This window comes from Lissotriton helveticus, chromosome 6 (assembly GCF_964261635.1).
Source record: "Lissotriton helveticus chromosome 6, aLisHel1.1, whole genome shotgun sequence".
NCBI lineage: Eukaryota > Metazoa > Chordata > Amphibia > Caudata > Salamandridae > Lissotriton > Lissotriton helveticus.
The window spans coordinates 1,091,171,256-1,091,188,016 of record NC_136067.1 but is presented as its reverse complement, the minus strand read 5'-3'; the positions used below and the strand labels follow the sequence as shown (position 1 = coordinate 1,091,188,016).

Genomic DNA, 16,761 nt, shown 5'->3' with positions numbered 1-16,761 from the left:
TTAGTTAGGCTACCCAAGTCCGTGGGGCATCTGGTGCAGGGGTGTCTTTTTGGTGTCTGGTTTACTTAGCAGTTCTGGTCTCGGTCGGGGGAACCCTCCTTATAGAGGCTGCAAGCATTGTCGGGAGGCTTGAGGTAGGTCATGGATCACCAGATCCCTGGTCAGTTTTGCTGGGGGGACCTCCATGTGGTGATGGTCTGGTGCAGACTAGTGCATTTGGCAGGCGTCAGAGTCTGTTTCATGAGCAAGTCCGGTGCTCACGGGAAACAGTCTTTGTAGGGAAGGCAGGGCAAGCCCTCTGGGTTCTGCGGGGACTGCTGGCTACGCCAGTATTCCGCTGGAGTAGGCCGAGGTTGAGACAGGCCGATAGGGCTGGGGCCAAGGCAGTTGGTGTCCTCCTGTTCTTCCTTCAGCATGGCTCTTCGGTCGTCCGTCGTGCTTGTCTGAGGAGGCAAGGTTTGGGATCGTCCCTAAATACTAAATTTAGGGGCGTTTCAGGTTGGTACAGGTTGGGACCAATCGGTCCCTTCCTTGGCATGAGGACACCCCCTATTATGCCACCCTCCGGTGTGAGGGGGTTATAAGCCTCTCTCTGGTTGGCTGGGTCCCCCCCCATTTTAAAGATGGTGTGGACTGAGAGCTGTGCTTTGCTTCTCCTCCTTCACCAAAGGGGTGCAGTTGGCAAAGGTGGGCATACCTCTCCTCCTATCTTGGTTTCGCTGACGATTTTTCCTCCCAAAGTGGGAGTTAGAACCAGTGGGAGCCAGTTGCTGGGAGCAGCAAAAGGCAGGGTCAGCTAACGAAGGTGGCAGGCCTCTGAAGCTTCACCTTCGTGGACCCTACCCACCCTGGAGGAGGTGGCTTGGCACCTCTGCCCAGGGTATGATTTGTTTCAATGACCCCGAGAGCAGGAGGCTCTAAACCCTGGGGTCCAGAAACATGTCTTGGGGTGGCAGCTGGCGAGCAGTCACTCAGCCAGGACGCTAGAGTTAGGGCATTTTTCAGGGGGCATCGCTAATATATCCTCTGAGTGCTTTGGGCTTTAAATCCAACACTGACATCAGTGTGGGTTTAATGGGCTGAAAAGAGTGATACCAAACTACTCAGTCTTCAGTAAAGCCATCATGGAGCTGTGGAGCTCGAGGTGCCAAACTTCCAGACCATGGTTTAAAAATTGCTTTACTGCACTTACAATACCTGTGAATGGCACAGGTACTGCTGGGGGCCAGGGATCATGACACTGTGCCCTCACTTGTGGTATAGTGCAACCTGCCTTGGGGTTGTAAGGCCTGCTAGAGGGGTGACTGACTTATGCCACAGGCAGTATTTTAGTTGTTGGCATGGCACACAGGGATGTGTGCCATGTCGACTTGTAGTTTTATTGTCTCCACGGCACACAGACTGCACTGGCAGTGTGTATGGGTCAGGGGAGGAGTCTCTGAGGGTGGCAAAATATATGCTTCATCCCTCATAGACTTTCTGTGGCCAAATGGCCCCTGGTGCCCTTGGCACCTTTTACATGGGACTTGTATGTAGGCCAGAGGAGTGCAAATGTGGGAGCACAGGTACAGTTTGGGGGAAAGAACACAGGCCCTGGGTACTGACTAGCAGGAACCCAGGGCACACTTAGTCAAGAAGCATCAAACACCAGGCAAAAAGTGGGGGGCATCCATGCAAAATGGGGCACTTTCCTACATTTATTTTATTTTATTTATAAAGTTTTATATAGCGCGAACAAGATCCCGAAGGATATCAGAGCGCTTTACAATAAGTTGGTAGAGAGGACAAAATTAAATATGCACAGCAATTGTGGAAAGAAAAAAAATCTATTAAAAACAGTAAGCAATGGTACACATAAAAGGTATAATATTATGCAGACGATACGGTCCGTGACTGTTAGTTGTGCCATGGAGCTAGGAGCAAAGAGACAGCCGCCTTATGAGTGCCACAACCCCTTATGGTAGGAATTTGCTTATTAAGAATCTTTTGGCTTCCAGTTTGAAAGCAGTCGTCGAGGCGAGTCTGCGTACATCCAGAGGAAGAGCGCTCCATAGGTTAGGGGCAGCACCAGAGAAGGCTGGGTGACAAGTTCTCTTTTTGCTAAGGATGATAGGTTTCAGGAGGAGAGTAGAGGCGCATCTAGATGCCCTCACCCCGCAGGATAAGTTTTTACGCTAGATATGTGGAAGTAATGTGCATGAATACTGGGAATTACTATTCAGGTTTAGATGCAGGAATGGGGACACAGAAGATTAGTTTAGTGGTTCCAAGGTGAGGCTGCTTTGAGAGAGTCCTTTAGTATGCAAGGACATTTCGCTTCACGGGGCATGTAATGCTTCAGTTTCAAACGTGTCCTAATATCTAAAAGGCAGTCCGGCCGCCTACTCAAGGCTGAGCCTCCAGCACCTAAGGAGTCCGAGTGGCGCACTGCGTGGCCCACAGACAGGAACATTAGAAGAGGTATTATTCCCCTGCGAGGGCACTCATGCCGCAAGCATATATTTTTAGATTAGGATGCAGATCTACCATGTTTATTCATGCAGGTTAACAGGCCTAGAACCCCTATATGGTGCCAGATACTGGTGCCTTTGCTTTCCCTGAGAGCATTTCTTTCACGTGGACAGGTGCCTGTGACACGTGGGTGCCAGCATGACTTTTTTCCGACACTGGCCCCGCAAAAACTTGTGAAATCCCTACCCAGAAGTGGAAGGTCCCACAGCTACTAAAAAAAGTTACAGAAGTGGGAGATCCCACAGCTATTAAGAGTTACGAAAAAAATATACATTTCTGTTGACTATCATTTTACTCAAAACATAGAGTCTGTTTTTATAAAATAGGGGGGCTGTGTCTTGTATTCTTTGAGATGTCAGTGTAAAATTCGAATGTCTCAAGGTATGAACCATTTTTAGAACCATAATAAGTTATCACCTACAGAAGGGAAGTTATATTTATTTTGTTTTAGATAAGTGTGTTTAAATAATGCAAGGTAGATTCAGTGTGCATTTTTTTCTGTTGTGTCTCATAATGTTTCTTTGTGTTTGTTTTAGATAAAAAATGTTTTGAACTCTGCCAGGTTACTGGGGGATGCTTCGGTTTCCTTTACTGACAACTGTGTTGTCGGCATCCAAGCCAACACTGAAAGGATCAACAAACTGATGAACGAGTCCTTGATGCTGGTGACGGCCCTCAACCCTCATATTGGTGAGAAAGCAGGGAACGGTTATTGGGGAGCATGGAACTGTGATCAAGTGGCTATGGTTCTCGAAGTGCCTTTTCATACAATACGTGTTTCACTTTCCCAAGAAAATGTGTAATAGACATTTTTTTTTTTTGGTTCAAATTTTTTTAAATAATTTAAGAGAGAGTATAAATAAGGTACTACAACATGTAATACATAAAAAAAATCTTGAGGGGGCGTGGCTAAGGCAGCGATGTGAAAGAACGCACCTCGAGTGAGCTCCGTCGCCCTGCTGCTTACATAAGCCATAATAAGCAATATTCGGGGGGATCTTCGAGGGGCCCTGGCTCAGATTAGACCCCTGGACGAGGGGTGACTCTCGCAGCGACCGCTCTGGGGCAGGCACCTCTGTGAAAGGCAGCTACTGGCTTGGGACGCCCAGCCCCGGTGCACCGCAGTCATTTTCCTGCCTCGTCTTGGCTCCATCCCCTCGGGCGGTGCGCAGCGCTGGAGGAGGGCTGGAGGCGCTGAGGACCCTCTGCAGTGAGCCCCCGGCAGTGGATAACGCATCGCGGGTCCGGCGGAACGAGGCGGCGGATCTACGGATGGCGGCACGACCCCCGGGCAGGGACGTGGTGACTGCTCGGCTGCCAGCCCTACGCAAGGACCCGGCTTCGGTGGAGACGTGAGGCCGCACTGGGTGCGGGACGGCTGCCGGCTCCCCTGTTGTAGTGCCGCTTCATTTAACCTGGCCCTTGGTGTACTGTCTCCGGCGCCCTCCACCCTGGTTAGCTGACTGCTGTCCTGCCGGCGCTCTGGGCTACAGTGCCGTGCCTGGATGCACTGAATGCTCTCTCCGCCATTTTGCCCCCCTGGACTGGGGCTGATCCGCCATCTTGACCCCTTCCATCGGTGCTCCCGCCCGGAGCGCCCGACCCTGTTGCCCTTGGGGCCCTTTGGGGAACATTGGTGAGTGTCCGGCCCCACCGGTCAAGCCCCAGCGCCTGCGCTGGACCTGCGCCTGCACCCCTGCTCCACGGCCTCTGGGGGGATTTCTGGACCGCTCGCCGCAGCTTGGGGGACTGTGAAGGCGGCCCGAGCGCTTTCCTCCCTGGCTGGCGGGCCGGCCCGGCTCACCGGATCTGTGCTGCGGGGGACGTGTGGCCCGGCCCCCCTACTTGGAGGAGACTTTGCTGCCGACTGGCCGGGCGGCACGCCTCGCCAGCTGGTGACTGCATCCCCGCGGCCTAGCGGGCCGGCCTGAGGAGAGAGAGAGAGAGACTCCACAGAAGCGTGAGTAACCCTCCATTTGTTTAGGGGACCTGGAAGACCTTGTGTGTAGTGCATTCGCCCCCCTAGAGAAGCGGCAGAGGTGAGGCGGCGGACTGCGCCCCGGTCACCCTTGAGAGGCGCTGTGGCGCATTGCTGGGTGAGTGGTGCAGCGTCCTGGGCTAGGAGTGAGAACTGCTATGTACTGGCGCCACCTTCTGGCCCCCTGAGGATCCAGGCTACAACACCACTGTCTGAGCGAGGCGAGCTTGCGCAGGGGAGGCCGCTCGAGAAGGGGGTAAAGCTACTGGAGGTGTCCTGAACCCTCATTACGCCAGCGCAGTGAGAAACTCGAGCCTACGGCGGCGAGCGACGCATCGGGTGGCTGGGCACCACACTCCGGACGAACCATGACCCGTGGCAGAGGGGGGGGCAGGACGGACACAGCGACGACCTCCAAGGACACGTCGGTGGCTGCCATGTGGGGCAAAGCGGGAGCGCCTCCATCGACTGAAGCAGTGCCGCCACCAATTGAAGTTTCCCCCCCGGTGACCCAGGCCTTCATGTCTGCTTTCATGACCGACCTGAAATCTGAGATAGGATCCCTGAGATCAGAGGTGCACTCGTGCGTCAAGGAACTGCGCAGAGATGTGACCGAGCTGGGAGACAGAGTTGACGGGCTTGAGAAAATTGTGGACACACGCACAGAAGACTTGGAGCAGCTGTGGCAGAGGGTGGCGACCCTGGAGGAGCAAAATATCGAGCTCCAGATCAAACAGGAGGACCTTGAAAATAGGGGGCGCCGCAACAACCTCCGAATACGGGGCGTGCCACTCGGAGAGGAAGGGACTGATACCATGGCCTATGTGGCAAAACTCCTGCACGAGGTGTGGGGCAACGAAGACGCCCCCCCACCGCTCCTGGACCGTGCTCACCGCGTCTTTGGCGCGGGAGGCAGGGCGGGCCTCCTGCCGGACATCATTACCCGGCTGCACTATTTCACGGAGAAAGAGGCCATTCTGAAAGCGGCGAGGGATAAGCAGAACCTGCGCTACGGAGGACACAAGATCCAAATCTTCCAGGACTTGGCCCCCAACACGCTACACAGAAGAAAAGTCTTCCGCCCGGTGACGGAGAAGCTGCGGGCTCTCGACATACCCTACCAGTGGGGCCATCCCTTTGCCCTCATCTTTCGCTGGGAAGACAAGCGCAGAACCATCCGCTCCTACAACGAGGCGGCACAGCTGCTTAGACTCTCGAACTCCCCGGAGCGCAGCCCCACTCGCTCCGCACGCCGAGAGAGACTCCCGGCCCGGCCGGAGTGGACCACGGTGCCCCGCCGTCGCCGAACTCCCCTGAAGGAAGACTGCTCCATGTCTCAGGCCAAACAGGACATCATAGAACACATACGCTCCCTTGAAAATGATCGGGAGGGACAACTCTCGAAGCCCAGCTCTCCGTGAACTGCACTCACCCGGCCCCAGATCCTGGGCTCCCTGCGGCCAGTGCCGAAGAAGCTATCACGACCCCTGTTCACACGATGGACGACCCTCGAGAATTGATACCCCCTACAAGGCATCCAGACGACCCCTGCATTTCAGCGACCTCCGCGTGACTGCACTCCCCGACGTCGTAGGCTGCATACACCCCTCCAACAACGAGAAAGGGACTGATCTGGTAAGACATGGGGTACAGAAGCTTTCCCGAGGGCGATCACGAGGGTCGGATCTGGCGTCTATACAGTTCTGGGCTGCTCCCTACACTGTTGGGACTCGACCTTGCCGAGCAGGCAGTTTAGACACGCCTACCTTTGTGCTGGTCCAGCGTACACTACCCCCGAATCCGCCCTGGGCAGCGGGGCAGACGGGCCTCAGAACAACTGAGACCCATTTCTTTGGCAAGACACCCCCCTATTTGTCCCTTAGGAAGTGACATTCCTGTGATCATCCAAACCCTCGGGTAGAGGATGCCCGGACCTTGGGACACTACACTGTGGCCACGTTGGCCTGTTAATGTTATGTATCTTCTATGTTTCTCCTCTTTTCCTACTTGTTCTCTTCCTCCTACTTCTCACCTGAGCCTTCCCTATACTTGGCCCCCTTTCCCTCTGTGTAGTGCGGTGGCTCGGAGATTATTAACAGCGCCTGCGCGACCGCGGTGGGTGGGAGAGGTTCACTCCCTGTGCTTAACGGGGTGTGTAGTGAGGGGCGATCGAGCGGCTCTGACCTCATCGGTGCCATGGTGGTGAATGTTCCTACGCCCCTTAAAGTCCTGACACTTAATGTCAAGGGACTCAACTCCCCTAATAAGCGGAATCAGATATGGCGCTATCTTCTTCACCATTCCCCTGACATCATCTTCCTCCAGGAGACGCACCTCTTGCGGGGGGACACTAGGCGCATGACACACCCCAGATACCCCACGCAATTCTGGGCATCGGCTGACACTAAAACGGCGGGGGTGGCCATTCTATGCAGAGCTGGCTTCCGGCGGGGACCCACGAAACCCTATAGGAGTGGTGATGGACGCTTCATCCGGGCCACGGTGCAGGTGGGAGGGATACAGTTCACCCTAGGCAATGTATATGCACCTAATCAGTCGCAGGATAAATATCTCCAGGCGCTCTTGCGGGAACAGTTCCAGGCTGGCGCATCGCGCATAATTCTAGGCGGGGATTTTAACTTAGTATGGGACCCAGACATAGACCACGGGGACAATGCGTTTAGCGGCACAGGCGCAATGTCTGCCACGCTGAGAGAGCAGATTACGGACCTGGGGCTTGTAGATGCGTGGCGCTACCATAATCCGGGAGTCCGCGACTATACCTTCTACTCGCACTCCCACCGAACGTACTCGCGCATAGATCACCTCTTCACCTCTTTGGACCTGACGCGGGATACGCTGGGAGTCACCATATCGGATATCTCGCTATCGGATCATGCGCATGTAGAATTGATACTGCAAGATCCACTAGCGCACACCCCCCGGGAGCGAAGATGGCCCCTCCCACCAAGCATACTTCGGGACCCGGAGGATGTTGCCAGCATCCGGGAAGCCATAGACTCGTATTTTGCTATTAACGACATCCCGGACACGCCATTCCCAGTAGTGTGGGACGCCTTCAAGGCCACCATACGGGGACACATTACCTCCCTAGCGATAGCGAGAAGACGGGCGGCATATAAACTGGAGGCTGACCTGACGGGCGAGATCAAGCAGGCGGAAGCACAGGAAAGGGACCGGCCTTCACTGGCGTCTAGGAGGAAGTTAGCGAACCTTAGGGGACAACTTCGCCTCATACGCACCAACAAGGCGGAACACTCCCTTCTAGCGCTAAAACAAAAATACTACGAAGGGGGAGATAAGGTGGGCCGACTGCTGGCAGGACGGTTAAGGGCGAGAGCAGCTAGAGCCCACATCGCTAACCTACAACTCCAGGATGGTGCCCGTGCCGTCACTGAGCGTGCCAAACAGGAGGCCTTTGTGGCCTACTATACCTCCCTATACGCGGAGGAACCTACATCGGTGGAGGCACGGGCAGCCGTCCTCGCTGGCTTTGAGGGGACGCCACTATCACCGGTATGTTCGGCGGAGCTGGAAGAGCCCATATTGGCAGACGAGATTTCTGCGGCTCTTAAAGATCTCCCTACAGGGAAAACCCCGGGCCGGATGGCTTACCGATGACTTTCTACCGTATCTTCCAGACCCAGATTCGCCCTCAATTGCTGCGGCTATTTCACTCCTTCTCGGACACATCCGGCCCGTCCCCTGACATGGGGATGGCGGAGATCGCTTTGATACCAAAGCCGGGGAAGGATCCTGCACTATGTGCCTCTTACCGTCCCATCGCCCTCCTGAACACTGACCTGAAAATCTATACCAAGGTTCTAGCTAAGAGACTCGACCCACTGATGCCAGAACTGGTGAACCCGGATCAAGTGGGGTTCATTCGAAATCGGCAAGGGGCTGACAATGTGCGCAGGCTGGCACACCTGGTGGGCAAAGTGCGACACTGGGACATCCCGGCTTGCCTCCTCTCGCTTGACGCAGAGAAGGCCTTCGATCGGGTGGACTGGACCTTCCTGAAGGAGGTCCTTCAGAAACTAGGCCTGGGCCCCAAAATGATTGCGAGCATCATGGCCCCATACCTGGGACCGCAGGCCAGAATCAAGGTAAATGGCCAGCTAACGACGCCGCTGGCGATACACCGCGGCACGAGGCAGGGGTGCCCCCTTTCACCGCTCCTGTTCGCCCTTGCAGTAGAGCCCCTTGCGGCGCTGATAAGGCGCGACCCCAGAATACATGGAATAGCCCATGGGGGGAGAGACAACAAGGTGGCGCTATTTGCGGATGACCTGATCCTTACTCTCACGCACCCTCGCGAATCCCTGCCGGCGGTCCACGAGGTGCTTTGTCTGTACGAACAGGCGTCGGGTCTCAAAATAAATCATACTAAATCTTGGGCGCTCAACCTCACTGTACCGGAGGAAGACATCTCTTCCCTGAAGGAGACTGTGCCCTATCAATGGGCGGAAAACCAAATTCGATACTTGGGCCTTGCCCTTACCCCCCACTTGGGCTCGTGGTCCTCGGTGAACTGGACGGAGTGTCGCAAAGCGGTGTTAGAAGACCTACGAAAGTGGAAGCCCCTGATGATATCCTGGCTAGGACGCCTCAACGCGGTTAAAATGTCGATCCTCCCCAGAATTCTCTACGTATTCCAGTGTTTACCCACCCCTATACCGCTTCACTGCATTAGAAGCCTCCAGCGCGAGATCACGTCCTTTATCTGGGGTGGAAAGCGCCCCCGGTTCTCGCAGAAGCTGCTTATGGAACCAAGAGACAGAGGCGGCCTGGCATGTCCCAACCTGGTACACTATTACTGGGCAGCGCACCTCCGCTTTGTGGTGGAATGGGGCTCACGCGAAAGCGACAAGCATTGGTTCCATATGGACCGGGCGGTAACAGGCCGTACCATATGGGATCTACCCTGGCTCCCGTGGGCAGCACGTTCCAGAAGTGCATACCTCGCAGTCCCCACAAAAACGGTATTGGACATCTGGGATAGCGTAGCAGTGTCTAGGGGTCTGACCACGTTCCCATCCCCGCACACCCCGATAGCGGGGAACCCGCAGTTCCCCCCGGCGCACCGGACTCTGGCATTCGACAAATGGACTCAAGGAGACTGTAGAGTAGTCGGGGATCTTTTCCTCGAGAGCATGCCCAAAACTTGGCTGGACTGCAGGGAGGAATTCAGGGTACCGCCGACGGCTGGCTTGCAGTACGCCCAGCTCCGCCATTGGACTGCAGGTGACGACATGTACCAAGCAGCCACCCGGGCGTATACGCCTTTCGAGAAGCTGGCACGCTCCCTTGGAGGGCTGAAAAGGCTAATCTCGCAAATATATCATATATTACAACACCCGGCATCGACGCCCGCGCACCCCTATCAGAGACAATGGCAACTAGCGTCGGGCGCAGAAATTGACCTCCCCCAATGGCACAGGCTGTGGCGAGATATCCCCAAAGTTTACCGCAGTATCCCTCAGAGGGAAAACGCCTACAAAATACTCACGCAATGGTATTACACCCCACTGCGACTTAGCAAGATGTTCCCTGGCGTCTCACCGACGTGCTGGAGATGCAACTCTGCGACTGGTGACTTTGTGCATATATGGTGGACATGTCCGACCCTGACTGTTTTCTGGAAGGAGGTACTTAGCCATATCAAAGGGGTGTTGGGGTTCCCTCTGCCTGAGGAAGTACACACGCTCCTGCTCGGCGTACGCCCTACCGCGCTCAAGGCACTCACCCGCAACGACTGGATTCTTACACTACACATGCTGGGCACGGCGAAGCAGCTCATCGCCTTATACTGGAAACGAGCGGAGGCGCCGCCTATAGCTACCTGGTTTGTGCGCCTTTGGCAGGTGCTGGCGATGGAGCTACTCACGGCACGGTTACAGGAGAGGGACACACTCTTCAAGACGGTATGGGAGCCCTTGGTGCGGCATCTCTGCTCTATAGAGTATGCGCGACATATGCCCACTAGACTCTGCGCTCTGCACCTTTTTGAGGACGCGATTGTCCCTGCGGACCCGACCAGGCTACACCATTGAACACTATGCATGACGCAGTTGCTGCTCTTAACAAGCATGTCTCCCTACAGGTCCCTATCCGATCCGCCGCCCTACCCTCCCCTCTCTGCATACTCTTGGAATCCTCTATCTCTTCCACTTCCCTTTTCTTTTCTCTTCTTACTTGCCGCTCTGGCCCTAGTCTCCCCTTGAGACAGTTGCGCCCTGTTGGGCGGTTAGCGACAGTTGGGCTAGTTGCCCGCCACATACCCTACCTGGAAAAACGGATATGCTCTCGCATACGGCGAGCCCCTGTGCTGTGCGCCCCTAAGCCATGCGGCCGGCCCCCCCGAGAGGGTTGTAGGCAAGGTGCTGTGTTAAAGATTCCTTCACGTCCAAACTGACACTGAGGCACGAGAGATATCCCATACGCGGCCGGCCTCGACACGAGGTTGTAGGCTTAACGCTGTGTTCAAAATAAAACAGATTTGAATATAAAAAAAATCTTGAACAATAATAGAGATAGACATTTTTTAAATGCAAGGTTTATGAAAAATGTTTGAAAGACCAGAACTTGGTAATGTGAAATACTCAAAGAAATATGTGTAGAATGCTCCTATGATGTGACTTTGGAAAAGGAACCTTAAGCTTGATCTGTACCAAATAATGGCCAGTCTTCTGTATACCATGGGTGTCTTTTATAAATAAATGAGTAACTATAAATCTGAGGTGTATACAATTACCGTGCATTGGTTTTAGTAACCATAACTTAATGTATGGGGTTGTCCAAGAGCAATTCGGAGTGTCCCTCAGCGAAAGAGTGGCTGTTTGAAGTCCACTGGACGGGTGGGTGGGGGTAACTGTATCGGGCAGTACAACCTCTATTCCAGCTGCCGGGTAGTTCCATGGTGAGTTTTCTAGTGCCATTGTGATCTGCAGAAGGCTATTTAGGCATCCCGCAGGAACAGAGATTTGGGGCCAGATGTAGGAAGCCTAATACCGGTCGGTAATGGCCGAAATTACCGAATTTCGGCCGTTACCGACCGGTATTAGGCTTTTCAGATGTAGGAGCCTAATTTAAGGATTCGGTAATTTACCGAACCGGTAATTTAAGGATTCAGTAAATTACCGAATCCTTAATGTAGGAAGCACTCAAGTCAGTGCTTTTCACTTGTAAGGATTCGTTATTTACCACCAACTACAAATATCGAAAACCATAAAAAAAGCAATTTTGTGCTTTTTTCAACAGTGCCATGTGGCAGACATACATGCCCTTAGGGCATGTATGTGTGCACCCATGCACTATACAGGGGTGCAACAGGGTGTCAATGTGACACCCTGCCACCCTTGTAAGTCTACCCCCTTTTACCGATTCGGTATTTACCAAATCGGTAATTCTCATTCATTGGAGGCCCATAGGAATGAATGGGGAATACCGATTCGGTAAATACCGAATCGGTATTTACCGAATTTTACTGATTCGGTAAAATTTACCGAATCATTAGCTACATATCATTTACGATTCTAAAATACTGATTCGGTAAAATTCAGTATTTTAGAATCGGTAAATGATATTTACCTACATCTGGCCCTAGGTATCCTCTTGTCGGTCTATTGGTTAAACCTTGAAAGATGAAGCCTGCTTCCAGCTCCTCTAAGCTATTTACTTATCTACTAGCACACTATTTTTGTTGCCATATTTTTCCCCATTACTGGGTGAAGCATTTTGTTGGCATCTATGATGAGATGATGTTCGATATCTCTCATAGCACCATGATTTTGTTGGAAGGCGTATCTAACATCTCTTTCTCGTTAGATGAAGTTCATAATACAATCTTGTGGCTCTCTAAAACATAGCCCCGGACCTGATGGGATTGCCCAATCTGTTTGTGTCCAAACCTCAGGTCTGGGAGCCTTTGCTCACACATGCTTTAGATGCCTCAGTAAAAGTTGCAATTCCCCCCTTTTGGTCTCAATCTATGATTATACAGGAATTTAAAGAGGGATAGGAGTAAATCTTGTTGCAATAGATCCATCTCCCTTATTGTTTCATTAGTTAAGGTCATAGGGCGAGCCATCTTGAATAAGATACTTGGGCAGATGAAAAACAAGTTCTTTCAGATTTCTAATATGGGTTTAGGCCCCTGCATGGTGCTGCTGACCCATGTCTTAACTTGTATTTTCTCATTAACTAATACACTGGGCAAATCTGGCTCCATTCATATAGCCTTTATGGATTTTACTTTGGACTGTGACCATGTGAACAGGGACACATTTTGGAGAATCTTTTTGTCTATGGGAGTCAACATGGATAATGTTGATTTTTTTAAGGGACCTGCACACCAGTATGTCAGCTGTAGTGAGATATAACAGTGATGAATCATGCTCTGATTCCTCTTTCTATTTAACGAGGAGTAGGACAAGGATGCATACTTACTGTATTTTTATTTACTATTTATTTAAATCAGTTAGAAACTGGCTTTTTTTCTGGTAGGGTAGATCCCTATTGATTTGGGGGTCGTTTTATCCCCTCATTATTATAAGCGAATGATGCGGTTCTGCTGGCAAGAAGCACATCTGGTCTGGAATGTCAGCTAGATAGTTTAGTAAACTTTATGGATTTGTTGGAGTTTTCTAATTTAACTAAATTGCTCTTTATGGAGGCAGGCCCTAGATCTAAAAAGACAATCATTATGTGTGCTAGGTAGATCCATCTCTATGGTTGACTCCTTTCCTTGCCTGGCTGCCTTGTTCGATATTTCAGGATGTGGTCTCCTTTATTAACACCTTTAACAATAATTTGCTGAGGTCCACCTCGTTTGTGGTTGATTTTACTTCTAAGCTAGGTAACAAGCCTGTCAACGCTATGTTGCAGCCATACCAGGCCAAGGGTGTTTCTGCTACATCTTGTGGTAGTGACATATTTGGGGGGTGGGGGGGTGGATCTCTCTGTCCTACAGTTGGTAAAAAAATAGTTTTCTAGACATCTGCTAAGCTTATGGTATTGCATTCCTTGCTGTATAGCCCATCAAGAGTTGGGGATTAATTATCTCTCTGATGTCCTCACCCTTCACCTGCTGATTAGATGGATCTTGATCTGGATTAAACAGGAATCCTACCTAAATCTTGCGATATTGAGAGACTGTCTAACCCTATTCAGGGCCTTGCATATCCTTTGTACTAGACCTGGCTTCTTCGGGCGTGGTTTCCGCTGTCTTTTTGCCTCCCACCTCCTGTGTTTGACTATATGCTGGATTTTGTTTCTGCTGGGGGCGACATGCGCCTCATTCCCTCTCTTCACTAAGGTACTCGGGGCATAGGTACATCTGAAAGAGACACGTTAGTATTAGATTCCTTACCTTAGAATATCCCCAGGCGTCAAACTGGATCCGGAAACTTTTGCGTAGCAGTACCCTTGCGCGTCGGTAGGCGTCGTCTGCGGCTCCGCGTCCGTCGTCGGCGTCGTGGGCGCCGTGATGACGTCGTCGGAGTACTTAGACGCCGCCTCCGCGTGCTGACGTCAGTTCTTCTTTTTTCCGCGCCAGCAAGCGCAGATCTGGAAAAAGCAGTAACCCTAGTAAATTTTTTACTAACTTTTTGATCGATTTTTGATCGCTTTTTTTCGAAGTCTTTCTGACTCCGATTGGTGCCGTAGGGATGCCCGGTTTTAAGCACTGCGAGGATTGCAACCGCCTTATGTCGGTGACGGATCCTCACCACCTGTGTTTAACCTGTCTAGGCGTCGATCACGACGACAAGGCCTGCTCCGACTGCCGGGCCCTCTCTTCGAAAGCCAGGCGGGAGCGGTCCACCAGGCGACTCGAACTCCGGCAGTCGGTCCCGCGCCGCGAGAGGTCCCGGTCCCACGGGAGGTCGAGGGACAGGTCGCGGGCTCGGAGCCAACACAGCTCCGAGGGTAGGCCGCACTCCTCCGGGTCGAAGTCGTCGTCGGGTAAGAGGCACAAGAAGTCCAAGAGGCGTCATCGCTCTGCGGACTCCCCCCGACGCTCGTGCGATGCGGCCGGGGGTTCGGATGACGGCGCCCACGCGGCTCCGTCGGAGTCGCGGGCGCCGCGTTCAGCCCCACACCCTCCGGTCCCTGGGCTCAACGCGACGCCGGAGGAGATCGAGCGCTTCCTCATGGCCATGAGGAAACTCTCTCCTCCGACGGGCTCCGCGGCGCCTTTGGGCCCAGCGGACCCGTCTGGGACCCCTAGCGGCTCGGGGGTTTCGGCCCCGACTCTGTCGGGTGCTTCGGCCCCGGCGCCGCCGGCGCCTTCGGGCCCGGCGCCGCGGGACGCCGCTAGACCTTCTTCGGGATCTGGATCGTCGCCGGTGCACCTTACGACCTCCCCGGCGTCGGACCATCAGGTGTCGCCTCCGGCGCCGTCCTCGGGCGGCGCCGTCCCCGCTGCTCCCTTCATTCCTGTTCCGACGTCGGGACGTCGTTGGAGAGTTTCACTTCTATGAACAGGCCCCATTAGTTGAGAACCCTGAGTTTCAGGAGATGGGTGCTGAAGAGGATTGGGAGGGGTCTGAGGACCCTTTGACCAGAGAGTGTCAGTCTCATGAGGACTGGACAGGAGACCTTGGGGAGGCCAGTGGCCTGGACACCTCTCCAGACACTGGTTTTGTCGCCCCTCCTACCGTGGCTTCGGAGGAGGGGGCAACCTACAGTGTGGTGTTGATGAGGGCTGCCAAGGCCTTGGGCCTTGAGCTCCCCGTCGCGGACGTGAGGACTAATCTCCTCACTGAGGTCCTTAAACCGCAGTCAAGCTCGGCCGAGCCTCTGCTGCCCTTTAATGAGGCCTTGACCAACGTTCTTCTGGGCACTTGGTCCAAGCCCGCTACGGGTTCGCCCGTAGATGGGAACGTGGCCAGACGCCACCGCCCCGCCCCGGGCGACCCATGTTTCCTGTCCACCCACCCTACCCCCGAGAGCCTGGTCATCCAGGCCTCTAATTCCCAGACCGCATTCCCGTCTGCACCGCCGGACAGGGAATCCAAGAGGTACGAGCAGTACGGCAAAAAGATCTTCTCGTCCCTAATTCTGGGACTGCGGTTTTCTAACACTGCATGCCTCTTAGGCCGCTACACCCACCTCTCTGTGTGGGATACGGTCGAGGAAGTCCCGCCAGAGTGTCCTTTGGAGGTACGGGCCAAACTCTGCCAAGCCCTTGTGGAGGGCTGGGATGCAGCCAAGTATTCCATACGGTGTGGGCTGGATACCACCGACTCACTGGGTAGAGCGATGGCAACGACGGTGGCGGTCAGACGCCACGCCTGGTTGAGACCCGCCAACTTTTCGGCCGATGTTCAGAACACTTTGATGGACATGCCATTCGATGGCCGTCGCCTCTTTGGCGACAAGGCAGACCATGCGCTCAAGCGCTTTAAGGACTCCAGGGCTACGGCCAAGTCCTTGGGCCTCTCGGCCCCGCGCCAGCAATCGGCTGCCTTTCATTCCTTTCGTGGCCTCGGAAAGGGTGTACCCACACGTGCCGCCAGCCACGCTCCGCAGGGTAATATCCAACGCGGTGGCGACCGTGGGAACCGCCGTCCCGGCGGTCGGGGACAACGGCGAGGTCAGTCCACACCTTCCCCCGCAGCATCCGCCTCAAAACCCTCCTAGTCCGTGCTTTCAGGCCCATGTGACGCCAGTGGGGGGCAGGGTTCGCCATCACCTCCTCCACTGGCGCACCGTCACTTCGGACAGGTGGGTGCTGCAGATCGTCCGAAGGGGCTACTCCCTCCCCTTCGAGGCGACTCCTCCAGCCATGCCACCGCAGAACCACCGTGTATCGGGGGATCATTTGCGACTTCTGCAGGAGGAAGTTACGGCCCTCTTGGCCAAGGGGGCCATCGAGCGTGTTCATGGGCCAGAAGTAGGGTGTGGTTGCTACTCCCACTACTTTCTGGTACCCAAGAAGGGCAAAGGGGGCCTACGCCCTATCTTGGACCTACGGAACGTCAACGGCTTCCTCCGGAAGGAGAAGTACAAGATGCTGACACTGGCTCAGGTCCTAGCTGCCCTGGACCCAGGAGACTGGATGGTAGCGTTGGACTTGCAGGACGCTTATTTCCACATCCCCGTCCTGCCGGCCCACCGGCGCTACCTGCGGTTCACGGTTGGCCACGAGCACTTTCAGTATACCGTGCTCCCCTTCGGCCTTACCAGCGCCCCACGGGTGTTCACAAAGGTGATGGCGGTGGTCGCAGCTCATCTGCGCAGGTTAG

General features: G+C 54.0%; 1 protein-coding gene across 2 annotated transcripts in view; it reads left to right on the top strand.

Annotated features, from left to right (window-relative positions):
* FH (fumarate hydratase) overlaps window positions 1–16,761 on the top strand; it is a 320,603-nt gene that overhangs the window by 258,032 nt on the left and 45,810 nt on the right. For both annotated transcript variants that reach the window (XM_078648745.1, XM_078648746.1), the window contains exon 9: window positions 3,048–3,201. In XM_078648745.1, coding sequence (XP_078504871.1) covers window positions 3,048–3,201 — 154 coding nt within the window. The remainder of the gene's footprint in view (window positions 1–3,047; window positions 3,202–16,761) is intronic.